The 17,500-nt window shown below is 45.0% G+C and overlaps 2 protein-coding genes across 2 annotated transcripts in view; both read right to left on the bottom strand.

Annotated features, from left to right (window-relative positions):
* Positions 1–2,816, bottom strand: part of cpt1a2b (carnitine palmitoyltransferase 1A2b) — a gene marked incomplete at both ends in the record, with an annotated part of 25,011 nt that extends 22,195 nt beyond the window's left edge. Inside the window, 3 exons of the mRNA XM_084439095.1 lie at positions 728–899; positions 2,179–2,318; positions 2,676–2,816. Of these exons, the coding sequence (XP_084295221.1) occupies positions 728–899; positions 2,179–2,318; positions 2,676–2,816 (453 nt within the window). The remainder of the gene's footprint in view (positions 1–727; positions 900–2,178; positions 2,319–2,675) is intronic.
* A 13,514-nt stretch (positions 2,817–16,330) lies between these two features.
* The window catches only part of brsk1b (BR serine/threonine kinase 1b), a gene marked incomplete at both ends in the record, with an annotated part of 11,404 nt that continues 10,234 nt past the window's right edge, over positions 16,331–17,500 (bottom strand). The window contains one exon of the mRNA XM_084438599.1: positions 16,331–16,539. Coding sequence (XP_084294725.1) covers positions 16,331–16,539 — 209 coding nt within the window. The remainder of the gene's footprint in view (positions 16,540–17,500) is intronic.

The following is a 17,500-nucleotide window of genomic DNA, read 5'->3' as shown; positions in this document are numbered from 1 at the left end:
GTTGATATGTGATATTTACAGTAAGTGCAAAAAAGTACTTTCTATATAAAAGGTGGGGGGGGAGGGCTGCAACTGTAGAAAAGGGGGAGAAAAGGTCTTTCGAAAACTTCACTTCAGCAAGGAAGGAAATAATATTATCTGTGGATACGGTAATGGAGACCGAGTGACAAAAGTCATTGGCACCATGAATGGTTCCTGTCAGGGTGGTGTACAATTCACGGATGCACACTGGTATACCGGTCTAGCTAATGATCCTTTCAACCTGCAATTACTGTATCCTGCTGTCAAAACAGCATCATACAAACAATAAAGCATCCTAGCATATTCCAGGATGTTGATTGATCCTCGAGACACACCTTCCCTAACTAGTCCCCCAGCAACAACACAACACTGCAATCAGATACGGCTACTGTACAACACGACGCCATACGGTTACAGTACTATCAATCAATCAATCAATCAAAGCTTTATTTGTATAGCGCATTTCATACCCAGAGGCAACACAATGCGCTTTACAGAGAACAAGGGAGGTGGGCAGACGACCCACTCTCTACATATTCCAGAGGGAAGCAAAAAAACAGTATCACCCGGGGGCCAGATAAGTGAGCTGTAAAAATTCTTCCCTGACCCCTCTCAACAAGGCGATCGAGCAAGATCCAGGAGTATGTCTAGTACTAATATGCATTTTTTTCCCCCTGCTACGGAGACGGGGTTCGGCGAGTCGTACCACCCAGACTTTGGTGGTGGTTGAGATGCGTCCGTGCTGCTCGAACATCCAGCGGTGGTAGGAGAGCAGCAGCTTGAGACAGAAGCGCAGGGTCAGGATGAGAGAGAGCCACAGCAGGGTGCTGAAGACCAGCGCTGACAGCATGGTCTGTCCCTGAACGCTCAGGGACAGGCTGGGGACAGAGACAGAGGCGCCGCGTAAACATCACGTTGGAATCGATACGAGAATAAAACATGCAATAAAATGGATACTTTGGAGATAAAAGAGTACGTAGCACTGAATAATGAATGATATTGTGTCGCAATTCAAAGCCGTGTTCGGAATCGCTCCCTCGTTCCCTCACTCCTTATTCCCTATATGGGGTTCATCATGTAGTGAACTACCTAGGGAACGGAGAAAATGTAGGGTATATGCGCTGTTCCTTGCAAATCGAGGTGAATTGTGGGTAATAAATAGTGGACTATATAGGGAATGAAAATTCCGTGGAGAATTCGGACACTACAAACAAAATGGCGTCCTATATAGTGCACTATATAGTGAATAGGGAGCGATTCCGAACACAGCTCAAGAGTCAGGGGAAGACAGTAGGGACAGGAAGTGCCCTAAGCAATTGAGACGCTTGAAGTCTGGGGATCAGTTCATTCTCAGTGTTAAGGCGCCCACTACTGGTATAATGTGGAACTGACACTGTTAATGACAAAGGGCGGAATTACATTGGGTGGGGAGCGCATGCACAAACAAGCATTTTGTATGTAAGCATTGTGTCACTGGCCGGGTTTCCCGATAAAGAACCTTCTTAAGGAACCCTTCTTAAGCAACCCTGTGCATGGGAGTTAAGAAGTACTTTGGAGTTAAGTGCTTCTTAACTCGTTCGGGAAACCCCGGCCACTGTCATTTATTAGAAGTCTTATGCAGTCCATCCATCTGGTCATGCACTAATGTACTTGTTAACGTTACATGTACATGTCTGTCCCTCCATCCTCGACATGTCTGTCTGTCTGCCTGTCTGTCTGTCTGCCTGTCCATCTGCCTGTCCGCCTGTCTGTCTGTCTGCCTGTCCGTCCGTCTGTCTGTCTGCCTGTCCGTCCGTCCGTCCGTCTGTCTGTCTGCCTGTCCGTCCGTCCGTCCGTCTGTCTGTCTGTCTGTCTGTCTGTCTGTCTGTCTGTCTGCCTGTCCGTCTGCCTGTCCGTCCGCCTGTCTGCCTGTCTGCCTGCCTGTCTGCCTGTCTGTCTGTCTGCCTGTCTGTCTGTCTGTCTGCCTGTCTGCCTGTCTGTCTGTCTGTCTGTCTGCCTGTCTGCCTGTCTGCCTGTCTGCCTGTCTGCCTGTCTGTCTGTCTGTCTGTCTGTCTGTCTGTCTGTCTGTCTGCCTGTCCGCCTGTCTGCCTGCCTGCCTGTCTGTCTGCCTGTCTGCCTGCCTGTCTGCCTGTCTGTCGTAATGGTGTCGTTGGTCACCTGAGGGGGAGGTGTTCCTGGATCTTGGCGATGAGGCCCATGGACGGGTCCGACTGTGTGTACATGGTTGCCAGAATCGCCAAGACGACAAACAGCCAGGAGGAGGGGCTGGCGGGGTACACGCCTTTGATCACTCTGTTCTGTCAGCAGAGAGGAACACAGACATGAAGAGTGAGCGAACCAAAAGAAAAGAACAAATATGTATACTGTACACACACAAACACACACACACACAAACAAACACACACACTCACACACAAACACACACACACACACTCACACACAAACACACACACACACACACACAGACATGAAGAGTGAGCAAACCAAAAGAAAAGAACAAATATGTATACTGTACACACACAAACACACACACACACAAACAAACACACACACACACACACACACACACACATACACACACACAAACACACACACACAGATAAGCAGAGCAATTACATACACAAAGAATCCCACACACACTTCCGGTGACCTACCCTCATGCGGCTGACCCTCTTCTTCCAGGAGCGCAGGCCGGAGAGGTATATCTGGTAGAGCGCTTGGTAGGACAGGCGCAGGTCGATGCCCTCTGGCGTGATGGTGAACTGGAACGCCACCGCCTGGTGGGCCTCCGCCATTGCTACAGGAACAACAAGCCCCCTCAGTTAGGTTCCTGGTATGAACGCCGGACAGAAACTAAATAAATGTATCACTACAGAAACATTAAATCAAGTTACAAATTTAAGTGTAAGTATCAACACTGGTAAACCCACTATAATGTTGTGGATATTCTGTCAGTTAAAGTCTATCTGTTTCAGCAGAAACAGCGTGACAAATTCTGGATTGCCAGAGTCCTGTAAAAGCATGTTAATCTCAGTGATGTCTCCTAGGACTTTGAATTTACCCCTAAAATCAGTTCTAGAGGTAATTTGAATTCAGGATTTTTGGGGTAGTAAGATAATCATAGATCTGTGTTGTTGTTTGTTGTTGTTTTTTTGGCTTCCTGCGAGGGTCATCCTGTTTTTTTTATTCCTCAGATGGCAACAGAATGTTCACGCCCCACACTAATTTCATTGGTCGTGTGTCACTTGTAGTGCCCTGGCCTGTACCCTTAAAAGTCAAGGTCAGGGTTACGGTTCAGGGCTGAGTTTCCCAGAGGCAGCGTAGCGCTACGTTCATCGTAGCGCTATGATGAATGCCATAGCTTACGATGAACGTAGCGCTACGATGCCTCTGGGAAACTCAGCCCAGGGCAGGGCACTACAACAGTGAGCACACGACCAATGAAATGAGTAGGCTGTTTGTGATTACAGGCAGTAGGGAGTAGATGGGTTTGTGATTTCCTGTTAAACTTGTGGAACATTCTTGAAAGTGTTTGAAAAATGCAACGAAAAAATCCCCGCCCCCTCCCTTCAGGCCTCCCTCCAAAGCCACTCCTCCAAACTGGGGGAAAATAACATTTGTTAGGTAGGTAGGTACATTGACAAATAGGTAGTCTAAGGCCATTCGCGGGCTCTTGATAGTCTGGGGCCAATCTCTTTGCATTTTGACTTTGAAAAATGAGTTTTTAACCTGGTTAAATAAAGGTATATAGATATATACCGATCTAAGGCAAGGTTTCATCTGCTGGATACATTTTTGGAGTAGGCAGGCTCTAGACAGGATCTGAATCTGATAGTGAATGGAAACCACCACCTATTAATACATCCATGGGTGAGGCGAGGCTAACAGGAAAGAAGGCCATCCATTCCAATCATTTCAAGTTGGCAACTCGAAATGATTGGATACACTTATTACAGTCCTGTGACTTCCACAGATTACAGATATATATTTAATTTTAGTGTCGGAGCACTTTATTTTTGATTGCTGACAGGAGGCTGTAATGAGAATTGCAAACAATATAACAAAAAGTGCTTCTGAGCCAAACCACCTACTGCACCTTTAACCAATCGATTTTTGTTGCTTAAACTTAACCATCGCTACAACGGTGACACACGACCACTGAAATCAGTTGGTGTGAACATTCCATCGCCGTCCTAGGAAAGAAAATCTAGCGTCCCGTCCTCCTCAACCTGTAATTATCCTTTCAATAATGGCTGCCAGGTGCAGGGAGCTAACTAAACACATGTACGTCATACATTCCAGAGTGCTGACAGACCCTCAAGAACAGGCGTACTGTACTACAGTACATCCACGCAGCCTGGGACTCATGCAGACAGAGCTGGGAGGAGAGAGAGAGAGAGAGAGAGAGAGAGGGAGAGAGAGAGAGAGAGAGAGAGAGCGGGAGAGGTGGGAAGGTGTGTGAACACACTAGGGTTGCAGAATTCCAGGAATATTCAAAGTTGGAAACTTTCCATGGGAATTTATGGGAATTAACGGGAATAAACTGGGAATTTTTTTTTTTTTTATACCAACTGTATTTACCTTCTCATAAACATAAATGAGATTAATATTAACATTTTGTTTTGTCATAAGCAGACATGCAGGCAAACATTTCTAATACAAATTTAAAAAATGCAATTTTTTGCTTAATCTATTTGTGAGTAGAACTTGGTGTTGGATGGATTCTACAGCCCTCTTAGTGTGAAGGATGCTAGGAATTAGCTGTGCATGTGATGGAAGAATTCACTGCACCTGTGATGGATGAATGCACAGTACAGGGTTGAAATTCAACTGAATTTGCATTAAATCAGGTTGTTTTAACCAAGATCATGCTGCAAGATCTACAATAGTATTTTAAGTCTTTGTAGCGGTCTAATGCATTGTGTTCCGGTGCAGCTGCCCACCGGGAACCTGCGGTCTCACCAGATCCGGATCCCAGAGGGAGGGGCCTATTGGGCCACCGCTGCCCGAGGGTGGTAAGTTTAATCTCGGCTTGAGAGTTCATCACACAACAGCAACCCTATCTGGTGTCGGAATTACGGTTGTGAGCTGAGATAGTCAAGGAGTTGTCTCTCCCTTTCATATTTCTGACCGGCCGGGTTGTGTGACGAATCCTCAACAGTTAGTAGGGGGTAACTGGACACTAGGTCAGGGTCAATTGGCTACCAAATTGGATGAAAATGGGGAAAAAATCCTAAAATATTTTTGGGGGAATAAAAGCTGTTATACAGTAGGCTACAAAAAAGGCAAAAATACCCGAGCTTAACTTTCCAGAAAGTTTTGGGAAAATTTACCGGAAACTTTCCGCCCCTTTGCAATCTTAGAACACACACACTTATAATGAGGGTAAAGTTCACTGCCAAAGCTTGACACTGATGTGTGAAAGTTCACATCATGCCAACAGAACTGATTCCAGTTTGACACAGAACAGATAAATCCAGCCACATGAACACACACACACACACACACGCAAACTCATAGCATGTTTAATATGTTGGCTTACCTACATACAGCACACATACAGTAGGTGAGGAGAATGTGTTAGCTGTGTCGTACACACCAGTGGTCAAGTGGTCATTTTGGGCTGTTTTTCACCAGCAGTGATTTATTGTTGCATATGTCTGCCCTCTGATGGTGTCAGTGTAACTATCTTCCTCTTCCCATCTAACACACACACACACACACACACACACAGCGAGTTTTTCAAGTTAAAGGACAAACTAAGCTCTATCTCAAATTACAGCTAAGGCCTGTGTGAATTTCATCCCTATGCGTTTTTTCTTTGAGTTCCCGGGTACAGTTGTCTACAGGTTTAATTTACCGTTAACCAAACAATTACCACAGCCCAAATGTTACAGCTAGATCTTCGCAGGGGTCTTGGCTACAACAGCAAACTTTTTGATACCTTACTTTGATACTTTAGAGACTAAAGTGAGATATGCATACAGTTATGTCCATAAAAAATACATTGACACAATTGTCATAATTTTGGCTCTGTACACCACCACAATGGATTTGAAATGAAAAATTAAATATGTGCTTTAAGTGGAGACTTTCAGCTTTAATTTCAGGGTGTTTACATGTGATTATCATAAATATGGTGTTACCAGGATGTGATTATCATGAATATATAACCAGGCACAGAGTGGAATGGGGTAGTTGGTGGAAAACAGTGGGAGTGTAAACTAGGTGACTGTTCGTTGCCGACACCTGAACCATGACACACACACACACACACACGCACACACACACAAAACTCTACTGTATACTGTATATATATATATATATATACCCACAACAAATGAGGTATTGAAGAGTATAAAAGAGTGTATTGTTTTGCATCACATTCCTCCATCCCATGAAGAAGGAATGCCTCCCTCACGGTCTGCATCTGAAACACTGCATCCACAGTGTGACACAGTGAACAATGTGCACAGGGCCACAAAGGAGCATTAGTCTATGTTTTGTAAAGGCCCATAACTGCTCGAGTGCAGTGGTTTTCTTTTATTGCAAATGTTCATCACTCCACATTCTGGAGACCCAAGCAGCTGTGCAGGCCTGTGTTCGTTCAGGGACTTTGTGAAGATGGCTGCCATCTTCACTGAGACTCAACATTCCCAATCTGAATTCAAAAATTGTAATTCATTTCTTCGTTCTCAGATTGTGTTTTTTGATCTGTGTCATGGCAAGTGCATTTTGAACAGACATACATCTCAAAGCTAAATCTTATCTACAGATGAATAGTTGATTGTTCAACACTGTTGAAACTGTGTTATAGTGCAGTTTTGGGTGCATTTGTTTCATTTTCTGGTATGAAAGAAAAACTGTTTTGGTTTGTGGTGTACGCCGGAGGTTATGATTTGAATGATGAGTTTTAATTGATTGAGTCAATTTATCTGTCCGTCTGGTGTAGTAAGGCTTTCTATAGTCTACATGAGCAGCCCCATATTACTTGGTCATAGATTTAATTAAGCAATAAGGTACTTTGTTGTGAATAATGTACAGTTCAAGGGTGTTGTTAGGCAAACCCTTCAACTGTACATTATTCACAACAAAGTACAGCCTCGAGTACCTTATTGCTTTTATAATACGGGTTGCCAGCAAAAGTATAAATAGTAAACAAAGACAATGGCTGCCTTTCAGCACAAAATCGTTTTAACAACGTTTTGTATCGCATTTCAGTAACGTTAGAGAAAATATTCCCCGGTGTGGCTGTTGCTATGCAACAGACATAAACAAAGGGCTCATCTCTTAAGTGATGAAAGCCATAGCCGGTGCTACAGAACCTGCTGGGGCAGTCCGAAGACGTCTTGACACATTTTCAAACAGGCTTTATTTTGATAAATAGATCATACATATTCGGAATTTACATGGTAACTTTGTGTAGGAAGGAAATTATTACAGAGTTGATAAACTAACACACAGTCTGAGAGATTGAATTAAAAGTCTGTTATATTTGGAATGCTGACAGTGTAACAGGCGCATTCATTTCTAACTGAGATGAGGCTCTAGCGAGATTCTACAGGACTTTAAACTCAATACAGTACACCCCGTGACTCACTCTCAACCAATCAGAATGCTTGATTTAATCTACCCGTATTATAATCAAGGATATTTGATAGACAGACAGAGACAAACAGACAGACAGACAGGAGGGTCCACGAGCCGCCCAAACACCAGCCATGAACCCGCCATTCATTTCACCACACTGATTTTCATGAAACTCAGTTTAGGGGTGTAGCATGGGTCAGCACACAGACCCAGCACACAGAACCCACACGCCTCATTTAGATGTTACTAGGGTTGCAAAGCCGTGGAAAGTTTCTGGTAAATTTCCGGAAATGTTCCGGAAATTTACCATGGGAAGTTAAAGGGCAATGCTCGTTTTTGACAACCTGGGACCTTATTTACGACATATTATAAGAAGTTTGACTCACCGAGATCACTTTGGTGTTGTTCGGAGGCCTGTAGAAGAAATTTAAAATCCAGCGCGAGCCAGTATATCCATGTAATGACGGTGATCGGGGCAACGGGAATGCAGTTTCTCAAAATCCATTTTCGGCCGCTAAACGGTTGTTTTCATCAATCAGATTGAATGAATCGACAGTTGCGATTCCTCAACGCGAGGCATTGTTGTTGTTTTCAAATACGGGGTCTTTAGCCTCTGTAATATGATCTTTACACGCCTTTCCCCACTTGCCCCAGCACGCATGCGCACAGGCCAGCGCGCAGACTGGCTATACTCCGGCTCACATTCTCTGCGCTACGATCGGATTGTTGCTGACGAATGACGACGACAATATTCTCGGCACCAACAACGATCGTAGCGCAGAGAATGTGAGCCCATTTTAGAAATATTGACCTTTTTTGTAGCCTAACTGCTTTTTTTACAACATTTTTTTATTTTATATTCTTATTTTAGTATTTTATCCCACTTTCATCCAATTTGGTAGCCAATTGACCCCGACCTAGGGTCCAATTACACCCTACTAACTGCTGAGGATTTGTCACACAACCCGGCCGATTGGCAATGTGAAAGGGAGACAACTCCATGACTATCTCAGCTCACAACCATGATTCCAACACCAGACAGGGTTGCTGTTGTGTGACGAACTCTCAAGCCAAGATTACACTAACCACCTCAGGGATCGGGCCATACTCGGATCTGGCGAGACCACTGGTTCCCGGTGGGCAGCTGCACCGGAACATGATGCATTAGACCACTACACCACCGCAGACCCCCATAACAGGGAACTTAGATGTAGCCTATTCTAATTCTAGATCTTGAAGCATGATCTTGGTTAAAACAACCTGATTTAATGCAAATTCAGTTGAATTTCAACCCTATACTGTGCATTCATCCATCACATGTGCAGTGCATTCTTCCATCACATGAACAGCTAATTCCTAGCATCCTACACACTAAGAGGGCTGCAGAATTAATTTAAGTTCTACTCACAAACAGATTAAGCAAAAAAATTAATTTTTAAAAATTGTATTAGAAATGTTTGGTCAGGTGGGGGTGTAGGGCTTGACCATGGCCTCAAGGTAGGAGGGAGCTGTTCCTTTCACAGCACTGTAGGTTTAAACTGTATACAAGCTGCTACAGGGAGCCAGTGGAGAGAACGGAGACTGTGTGGGAGAACTTGGGGCAGTTGAACACAAGCAGAGCTGCATCTTCCTGGACAAGCTCCAGAGGTCTGATGGCCGATGCCGCACCGCCCGCAAGAGGAAGTGCGCTGTCTCATCCGTGAGGAAGGGGCGAATTCTCCTAAAGATGTAGAGCAGGAATCTGCAGGAGCGTGCAGCCAATGCAATCTTTGCCGAGAATGGTAGTTGATTGTCCGGGTCACACCCAGATTCCTCGCAGTCCGAGTGTTGGAAACCCTTCCCCGGGAGGAAAAGCAGCTCATCTCAACCAACTATTTATCCATCTTTGCTTCAGCCATGATATGAGGAAAAGGTCTAGGCATGAAGAAACGTTCACGGTCTGTCGAGCACCGTCGGAGGATCAGTCTGCTACGGGTTATGCTCCTCTGCCTGACCTGAGTGTCATGTCAAGGGTGGGAGAGATTGTCCATGATGGCCAGCAGTTTGGACAGCATTCGTTTTCTACTGCATAGCATTTGCAAACCTACTACTCACTGAGGCCACCTTCCGGACTGGAACGTTTGATTCTCTCAGACCTGCCCCGTCTGGTAGTTAATTTTTGGGGGGTCGGTACGTGATTCTGACTCAGGACGACTTTTGTCCATCCCCAACACAGCTGGCCATTCACCTCTATTCATTTTTTAGACCAGGTTTACGCTAAAACCAATTTAGAACCCATTCCATTTTGGTGTGCACGAAATGCATTCAGGGGCAGAGGTCTGTGCTCTCTGAGCACCATTTCTAGTTCGTTTGTTGGTTTATTGGTTTGTTAGCAGGATTACGCAAAAACTACCAGACAGGTTTTCATGAAATTCGGTGGAGGGGTGTGACATTACATTTTGGAGCAGATCCGACCCAAGGAGGGTCCCACAGAGCCACTCCATTCATTTTTTGGACTTGGGTCTTGAAAACGGCCATACTGGACTGGACTAGACCATACTAGACTGGGTCTTGAAACGACCATACTGGAATGGACTGGACCATACTGGACTGGGTCTTGAAACGGCCATACTGGACTGGACTAGACCATACTGGACTGGGTCTTGAAACGACCATACTGGAATGGACTGGACCATACTGGACTGGGTCTTGAAACGGCCATATCTCAACATGGGAAGGCCACAGAGACACAGGGTTTGGACTGCCGTTAAGTTCTCGACCTAACGAATGCATTCAAGGATGGAGTTCTGTGCTCTCCAAGCACTATTTCTAGTTTGCAAAATGTAACCCGCCTCAGGTGCCCTAGTGTGTATGTATGCTGATGTGCCTGTGTGTGTTTGCTTTACTGTGGCCGTGTGGTATTTCTGGAGGGGGTGGTGTGTATGTGTGTGTGTGTGGGGGGGGGGGGGGGAGTGCCTTTTAAATAAGATACACTAGGCTCATCTGTCTCAACTCTCTTAAAGGGGAGATGCCATTTAAATGCATATAGATAGATAGATAGATAGATAGATAGATAGATAGATAGATAGATAGATAGATAGATAGATAGATAGATAGATAGATAGATAGATAGATATAGATTAGACAACGTGAAGGTGATCTTTCTGTCTGTTTTAAGATCTAGGCTACTGCACTACAATGGAGTAGGCTATTATTGCAAATATTCATCACTTCAAATTCAGGAGAAACAGGTTGTGCAGGCTTTAGAACGCCCAAAACCTGATTCCTTAGTCATTGTTGATAGAGATGTAGCAGACTAGCTGCTATGACAAAAAAGAACTGGTCTGTAAGTCTTGACATACATTGGAGGGATTGTAAATTCTGGGCTTTTTGATCTTTCTAACCTCTGTAGCCTACGCAGTCCCAACACGGATGTAGGCTAATGAAAGTGAAAACATATGGCACAGTAGGTTTGGCTTGAATGCGAAGAACTGAACATTTGAAACCCTCGGGGAGAGTGCTGTTGAACTGAGCTCATTCACTCGAAATGGCGGGAACGTGAGGGACCGCCTAATTTACACACACGCACGCGCGCACACACCCGCCTATCCCTAGATAAACAGAGAAACAACCTATAACCATGTAGGTAGGCCAACGGCTTGGCTATAAGTTGTATAAAGTACTCCTTAGAACATCATCAAATACTATGCCTGGCCTGTAAACCTTCATGATGGAGAATTTAGTCATCTCAAACTGCGATGACTGAATTTCTACGAGAATGGCAAAAGGCCATTCGGAGTGTCCTTAGGGTGTGGGGATTGCACCTGTCACTCAACTGGCCAGTCTGATACCGCTCTGCACCCAGTCCTATGTCGTCTGCAACAGCCTATAGGCCTTCCATTACCCTAGTGAAATTAGGCCTAGTATGTATGAACCATGGACTATACATGGCCAACAAAACGGATCTTGAATATTGAAGAAGCTGCGAGCTACTTCACAATGTTAGGATATGCCTTAAGGCTTAGGATATACTTGGACAACCTTTCAAAGGTTTGGTGAATATAGGACTGGATCCAAACAGCCTGGCATCGCCAGACCCAGAAACCGAATGTGAGATCACGTGATCAGGATGGCGAAGCCAGGCTCGGTCCAGATATACATCACTGTCAAGTGGTGCGGCCACCAACCACCCTCCCACACAGCCGGTACCGACGAAGCAACAAAGAACTGTTGTTACATGCGTTTGTCTTTTGCAAACATGATCCACAATAACATTAGTCTGAAAATGTAGGCTAGGTCATTCCACATTCAATATCGCAATCGCATCCATCACTCTACACAAAAGCCGACTTGCGCACAGAAGAGCATAGCATATTACACGAATAGTGCACGAGACCACGCCTATTAGGAAAAAACATTTCTGGGAATAAAAAATGAGCCTACCTGAATTATCCTCAAGTGTTTCCTCGTACAAACGTTCAGGAAGTAGGAGATAAATGGCACCTCAGTTATCTTCTCTCGTCTTCCTTTCCAGGGGAGAAAACAGGAGGTGAGAGTCCCTAGAAAACAATCTCGTGCAGAGGGTTATATATACGAGTGACGTCATGTCCGAACTCCGCCCATTTCTGGCATTCGTAGTACATCTACATCCATGCTCTGATCAAACAAATAGGACAACATATGGCAGTTATGGACATCCCAAATTTCCCCCCTCCAGGGATTATTGAAGTTAATTTAATATTTGTTTATCATTCATATGGTCGTCAGGTAGTATAAGGATTGGGACACATAATCATTTCTGATGTAGTTTATTGTTCTTTATTCATCACAGGCAATTATAATAATCATAATAGTGCACTTCCCTTTTTTAATTATAATACAGACATTTCTCTTTTCATCATCATCATTATTATGTTTTTCCCCAATTTTCTGATTTCCGATTTTAAGAAAATGTTCTACTGTGCGTGAGGGGGTAAAGATTACAGTATTACAATCATAATTGGAATAATCAATAATGATGACAACAATAATTGTGAGTACAGTGTTGATAAAGAATGAGAATATGGTTCATAGGTACTGTATACAATGGACAGAGATGGGCGGAGAGGAGTGGTTATATAATGGGATGGGGGTTGAGGTATATTCATCTGGATTAGAGGGGGGGGTCAAGAGACACAAAGAGACATGGAGGAGGGGTGGGGGGGGGGTGGGGGGGTAGGTGTTCAAGGGGTGGCGGTTGAAGCTCTTTCAATAGATGTGCTCACTTTCACCCACAATGTAAGCGAAACATCTTTGTTAACCCTCCCATTGTACTTAGATATTTACACAGAATTTCGTAACATGGTTTCGTTCTAGCATCTCCTGCTGTTTCTGGCTCTCTGACTCGCTCCCCTCCCAATGACCCCCCCCCCCCCCCCCAACCCCCTGACCCCACACACGTTCTTCATGGTTAGGAGTTGGATGCTCGATGCTGATCTGAGATCAGTTCTGTGCTTCCTCTCCTAGTGGTTAAGGTTGCGACTTGAGGGACACAAATCTGATCTCTGGGCTGTGGCTGTGGGGTAAGACGAAGCATGGGAGTAACTGTGGACAGGTCTAGAAACGTGGCCTGCATCCGTCTTCCGCCTCTAAGGCGCCCACACTTTTACTTCACAATGCCATCAAGGGTTGGTTTGCAACCATAGTATGCATGGCATGCACTAAAAAACAAACATTCACCATCATAACATTAGGGTCCACTCTGCTTTCCAGCATGCAGCATAACAGGGCCAGTTAGCTTTGGAGGTCTGCCTACCAGGGTCCAATTAATACTCACTGGCTGCATTGTGATTCCCTAGCCCCTCTCCCAGAGGAACAGACATGGACTGGTCTGAACATAAACTACAGGGTCTTTCCACATCATAACATCTCAGTCCATGATGAGGAGAGAGACAGTCTCTACATGGTGTTGGTGAGCGGCAGAGAACCTGACCACTGCCTGGGAATCCACCAGAAGGAGCCAAGCTACTATGACGATTACCATTGTAAATTAGCCGTAGAAGACTCTCACCTCAGGTGATAGAAACTCGGCTTTGCCCTCCCCTTTAAGCCACGGTCAGCAATATTCCCTCCCAGTACACCAATGTTCAGCAGAGTAGTCGAGACACCTATGGTAGGTAGCTACGGTGGCTAATTAGTCAACTGTAAACAAAGACTAACCTGATATACAGTGTTGTGCTACCTATCAAGTGGGCGTGTCTCACAATGGGTTCCGTACATCAGTAAGACATGTCCCACAATGGGTTCCGCGGTAGATCGTTGAATACCTGGTAGCCAGGGAGACGAGCTTAGAGAGGCTGTGAAACAGGGAGGGGCTAGAACGAAACCTGCTTTAGCTTTCGGTGCTCTGTGCAAGGGGGTCAGGGGTCATGGGAGGGGTGAGGCAGGATGGGGGACCCAGCCAGAGGGAAGGTGATAGCCAAGGGTGGAGGGCGCGAAACCTCGTCAGTTGTTTGGTGTAAAATTCTGTTTTAGGACAGTGCATTCCAGTTTTTAAGTCCTGTTCAATTTATTCTTTATCAGAAGTCTCTGTCACAGGAAATGGGTTTCAGCTTGGGAATGGCCTGTGTGTGTGTGTTTGTGTGTGTGTGTGTGTGTGTGAATATTGCTCCTGCTAGTGTTCTGCCAGTGTGGTTGGGCTCTCTCTCTCTCAAACACACACACGCACGCACGCGCACACACACACACACACACACATACACACAAACCACAAATATTTGTGTAGCCTTCCTTGTATAACATTCTTGTAGAGTGAAGAGGGGAGCACTTCCCTCACCTTTGTCTACGAGTTCATCTTTGTCAAAAAAGATCTCCCTTTCTGGCCCCAGAAATCCCAAAGCATCATATCGGGTTAAGTTTTTCAGTTTGTTTTGTATGTTCTGTTTGTGTGAAAACCTCTTCGTGATTACCAAACAGTCACAAAAAATACAGAACATAAATATAAGCTGGAAGGAATTTTTGCAGCATTGGTTTTCAAAACCTTTAAAAAAAACGAACACAAGGTTGTTTTCTGCTTTGTTCAGTGAAAGAGGGAGTGATCTGACGTCGTGTTTCCGCCTCATTGCAGACAGTTCCATCAGTAGAGCTTGTCCTTGAACTGATCCTCCTTCGCAGTACACTAAGTGCCCTTTTGATCTTTGCTTTCCATTTCGCTCTTCAAATTATAAGAACAAATAAATATCAAACAAATAAATACATGAGAAATGAACATGGAAGGAAATAAATAGTTTGAAAATAGTTTTTAAGATTTTGACATTCACTTGGTTAGGGTTATGTTCCATCCTGCTGGCGGCAAACATCGAACTCATTTGCGCTCAGAAAAGAAAAAAGGAAGTGAAACTTCAGGATTTCATTCTTTTTGTGTCTGTTTCTTTTCCCCTCCTGGGAGAACCGGTGTGCAGCGTTTCCATGTGTGTCTCTCTGCCTACGTTGGCGCCGTCTGTCTTTCCTCTTGAAATTACACTTCAAGACGTCCCTTCAGAACTCCAGTCTGTTAAATTGTACAGGGCATTTCTGGGGCGCTGCTCATTCTGGGCCCCATGTCGGCCATATTGGGGAGTGAAGTGGGTTATTGGTGACTATAAATCTTGAGGATGAAACTGTCCTTTTTGAATGAATACAACCAGTGAGGTGAAGTTCCTGTCAACTACGCCATATCGGTTTCAGGTGAAGTGAGATCATTCAGACAATGAATGAGGTCCACTTGGTTCAGGGCCACTGCTGGGGGTCTCGTTTCTGTTGTGTTGTCTACAATACGGGCTAGGAGTTTGAAAGTACACTCTTCCAAAGTGTATGCGTTCCATAGTCGGCCGAGGCTAAATTTGTCGGGCTGTCCATTGCTTATCCTCGAAGGCAAGATGGTTTCAAAAGTTCATTACATTTTTAGTCAGTAATTATCTCATACTGTGAGTAAGTGGTGCATGGGTAACAAGAGGGAAAGGCCATCCTTTTTCTTCAAATAGCTGTTCTCTGCATCTTTGGAGCTACTTTGGAGCTTGGACACAGCTTGGATGCTTCATACAGAACATCTTTCATCTTTTATTTTGTACTTTTCTTTTTTGTCATGCTTGCAATTTTTCTAATAATTCTGTTCTGTAATAAGACCCACCACTTCTGGTTTTACTTCAATCAAGAGAACTTCCTACTTCCTCTTGACCTGTAACATTTCTTGTTTTGTCCCATGTATCCATCAGTTTCCCTACCACCAGGATCATGATTTAAAACTGGAGGGGTTTCCTTGTTTAATAGATGATACCACGACAAAGACTCACCATCCATTCTATCATTTACTGTCGACATTTTCTCTATTTCCTTTAAGAGTCGCCAATAGAGTCAATGCTTCCGGCTTCTTATTGAACTATGGCCACATTTCATTTTCATCTTCCGTGTATATGTTCCTTAGTGTGTTGATGGTGACCGGGTCAGGTGACTGTTTTAGACATTGACATGTCCCTGATTGGTCGATGATGATGATGATAATGTGGATGTCGAGTAAAGATGCTTTCTCATCAGGTGATTATCAGGGCTTGCCTATTAGGGTTTTCTGATTGGCTGATAGGCCAGCCAGTGAGTGTTTTCTAATTGGGTGACAGGGTCAGCCTGTGCTGTGGGTGTCCTCAGACTGGGTGGGACAGCCTGTGTGGTCTTCAGGGGGTGATATCTCTGCCCTATCCCTGTGTTTCCCGTGTTCCGGAACGTTCTGTCAGGGCTGAGACTGGGTGCCGTTGGAGGACAGCAGTCGGGTCTTGTCTTTACCGGAACCTCTCCGCTGCAGGACGCTACCGCTCCCTCCGATCCCGCCGTCCCCTCGATCGCCCCGGTCGCCCCGGTCGCCCCCGCCTTCCGAGCGCCGGGAGTTCTGACGGGTCGGGGTGCCGGGCTGGCGCGAGGACAGCTGCCCGTTCTTCTCGTCTAGAGGAGGGAGACAGAAAATGGTGTCGGGAGGGAGTGAGAGATGGGAAGAATATTGACAGTGTGTGCGTTTGTGTGTGTGTTAGGGCTGTTAACTGAGCTCATAAATGATATTCAAATCAGTCTCTTAAATATTTCCTGAAAATCGTAATATTCGATTATTGGTATTATATAATTTTGCATAGAAAATGACGCATACAATGGAACTGCCAGTACCCCGTTATAACCACAAGAGGGCGCTATCCGCCTATTGTGAAGAACATGCCGTGCATCTCTGTTGTTAACATGGGTGACATTTAGTGCAGGGTCCTTTTATCAGGCCAAACCTCACCAACTGAAAACAAAACAAGAGGAATAGCCTGTAGTGCTCTGGTCTACTTGATCCCCAGATAGCAAGCGGATCTGGGCCATATATAGGCCAGATCTGGCCCTTGTGGCTTAGTTCCGGCCCATATATGGCCCAGATCCGCTTGCTATCTGGGTCGTATTCAGTGTTTGTTTACAATGTTGTCCGCCGGCTGCCGAGAAGACGCACTCAGATCTTACAGAAGATATTTCTTCTCCCCCTAGATAGATACTGTAGTTGATACAATCGTTTGGCTGTTTTTTGGCCATGTTGAAAAGAATGAATATTAGCGTAACGTGTTTTGGCACGATCAGAAGATGGGCGGGACTCGGGAGGTGTGTGACGCGCCCTGCTTTGCGCTAGCCTGCTAATCGAATCTACATTCTGAAGATCGATTATGGTTTATTTTCCCCCCAAAGTCAATGACTAGTCGAAGTGCGAGTATTTATTTGACGGCCCTAGTGTGTGTGTGTGTGTGTGTGCGTGCGCATGTGCGCATTTGTGTGTCCCTACAGTACGTATGAGTGACTTAAAGAAAGAAAATATGTGTGTGTGTGTGTGTGTGTGTGTGTGCGTGTGCGTGTGTGTGCGTGTGTGTGCGTGTGTGTGTGTGTG

This window comes from Borostomias antarcticus (assembly GCF_949987555.1).
Source record: "Borostomias antarcticus genome assembly, chromosome: 5".
NCBI classification, from domain to species: Eukaryota; Metazoa; Chordata; class Actinopteri; order Stomiiformes; family Stomiidae; genus Borostomias; species Borostomias antarcticus.
The sequence above is the reverse complement of the archived record's forward strand: the minus strand, read 5'-3'. Positions and strand labels throughout refer to the sequence as shown.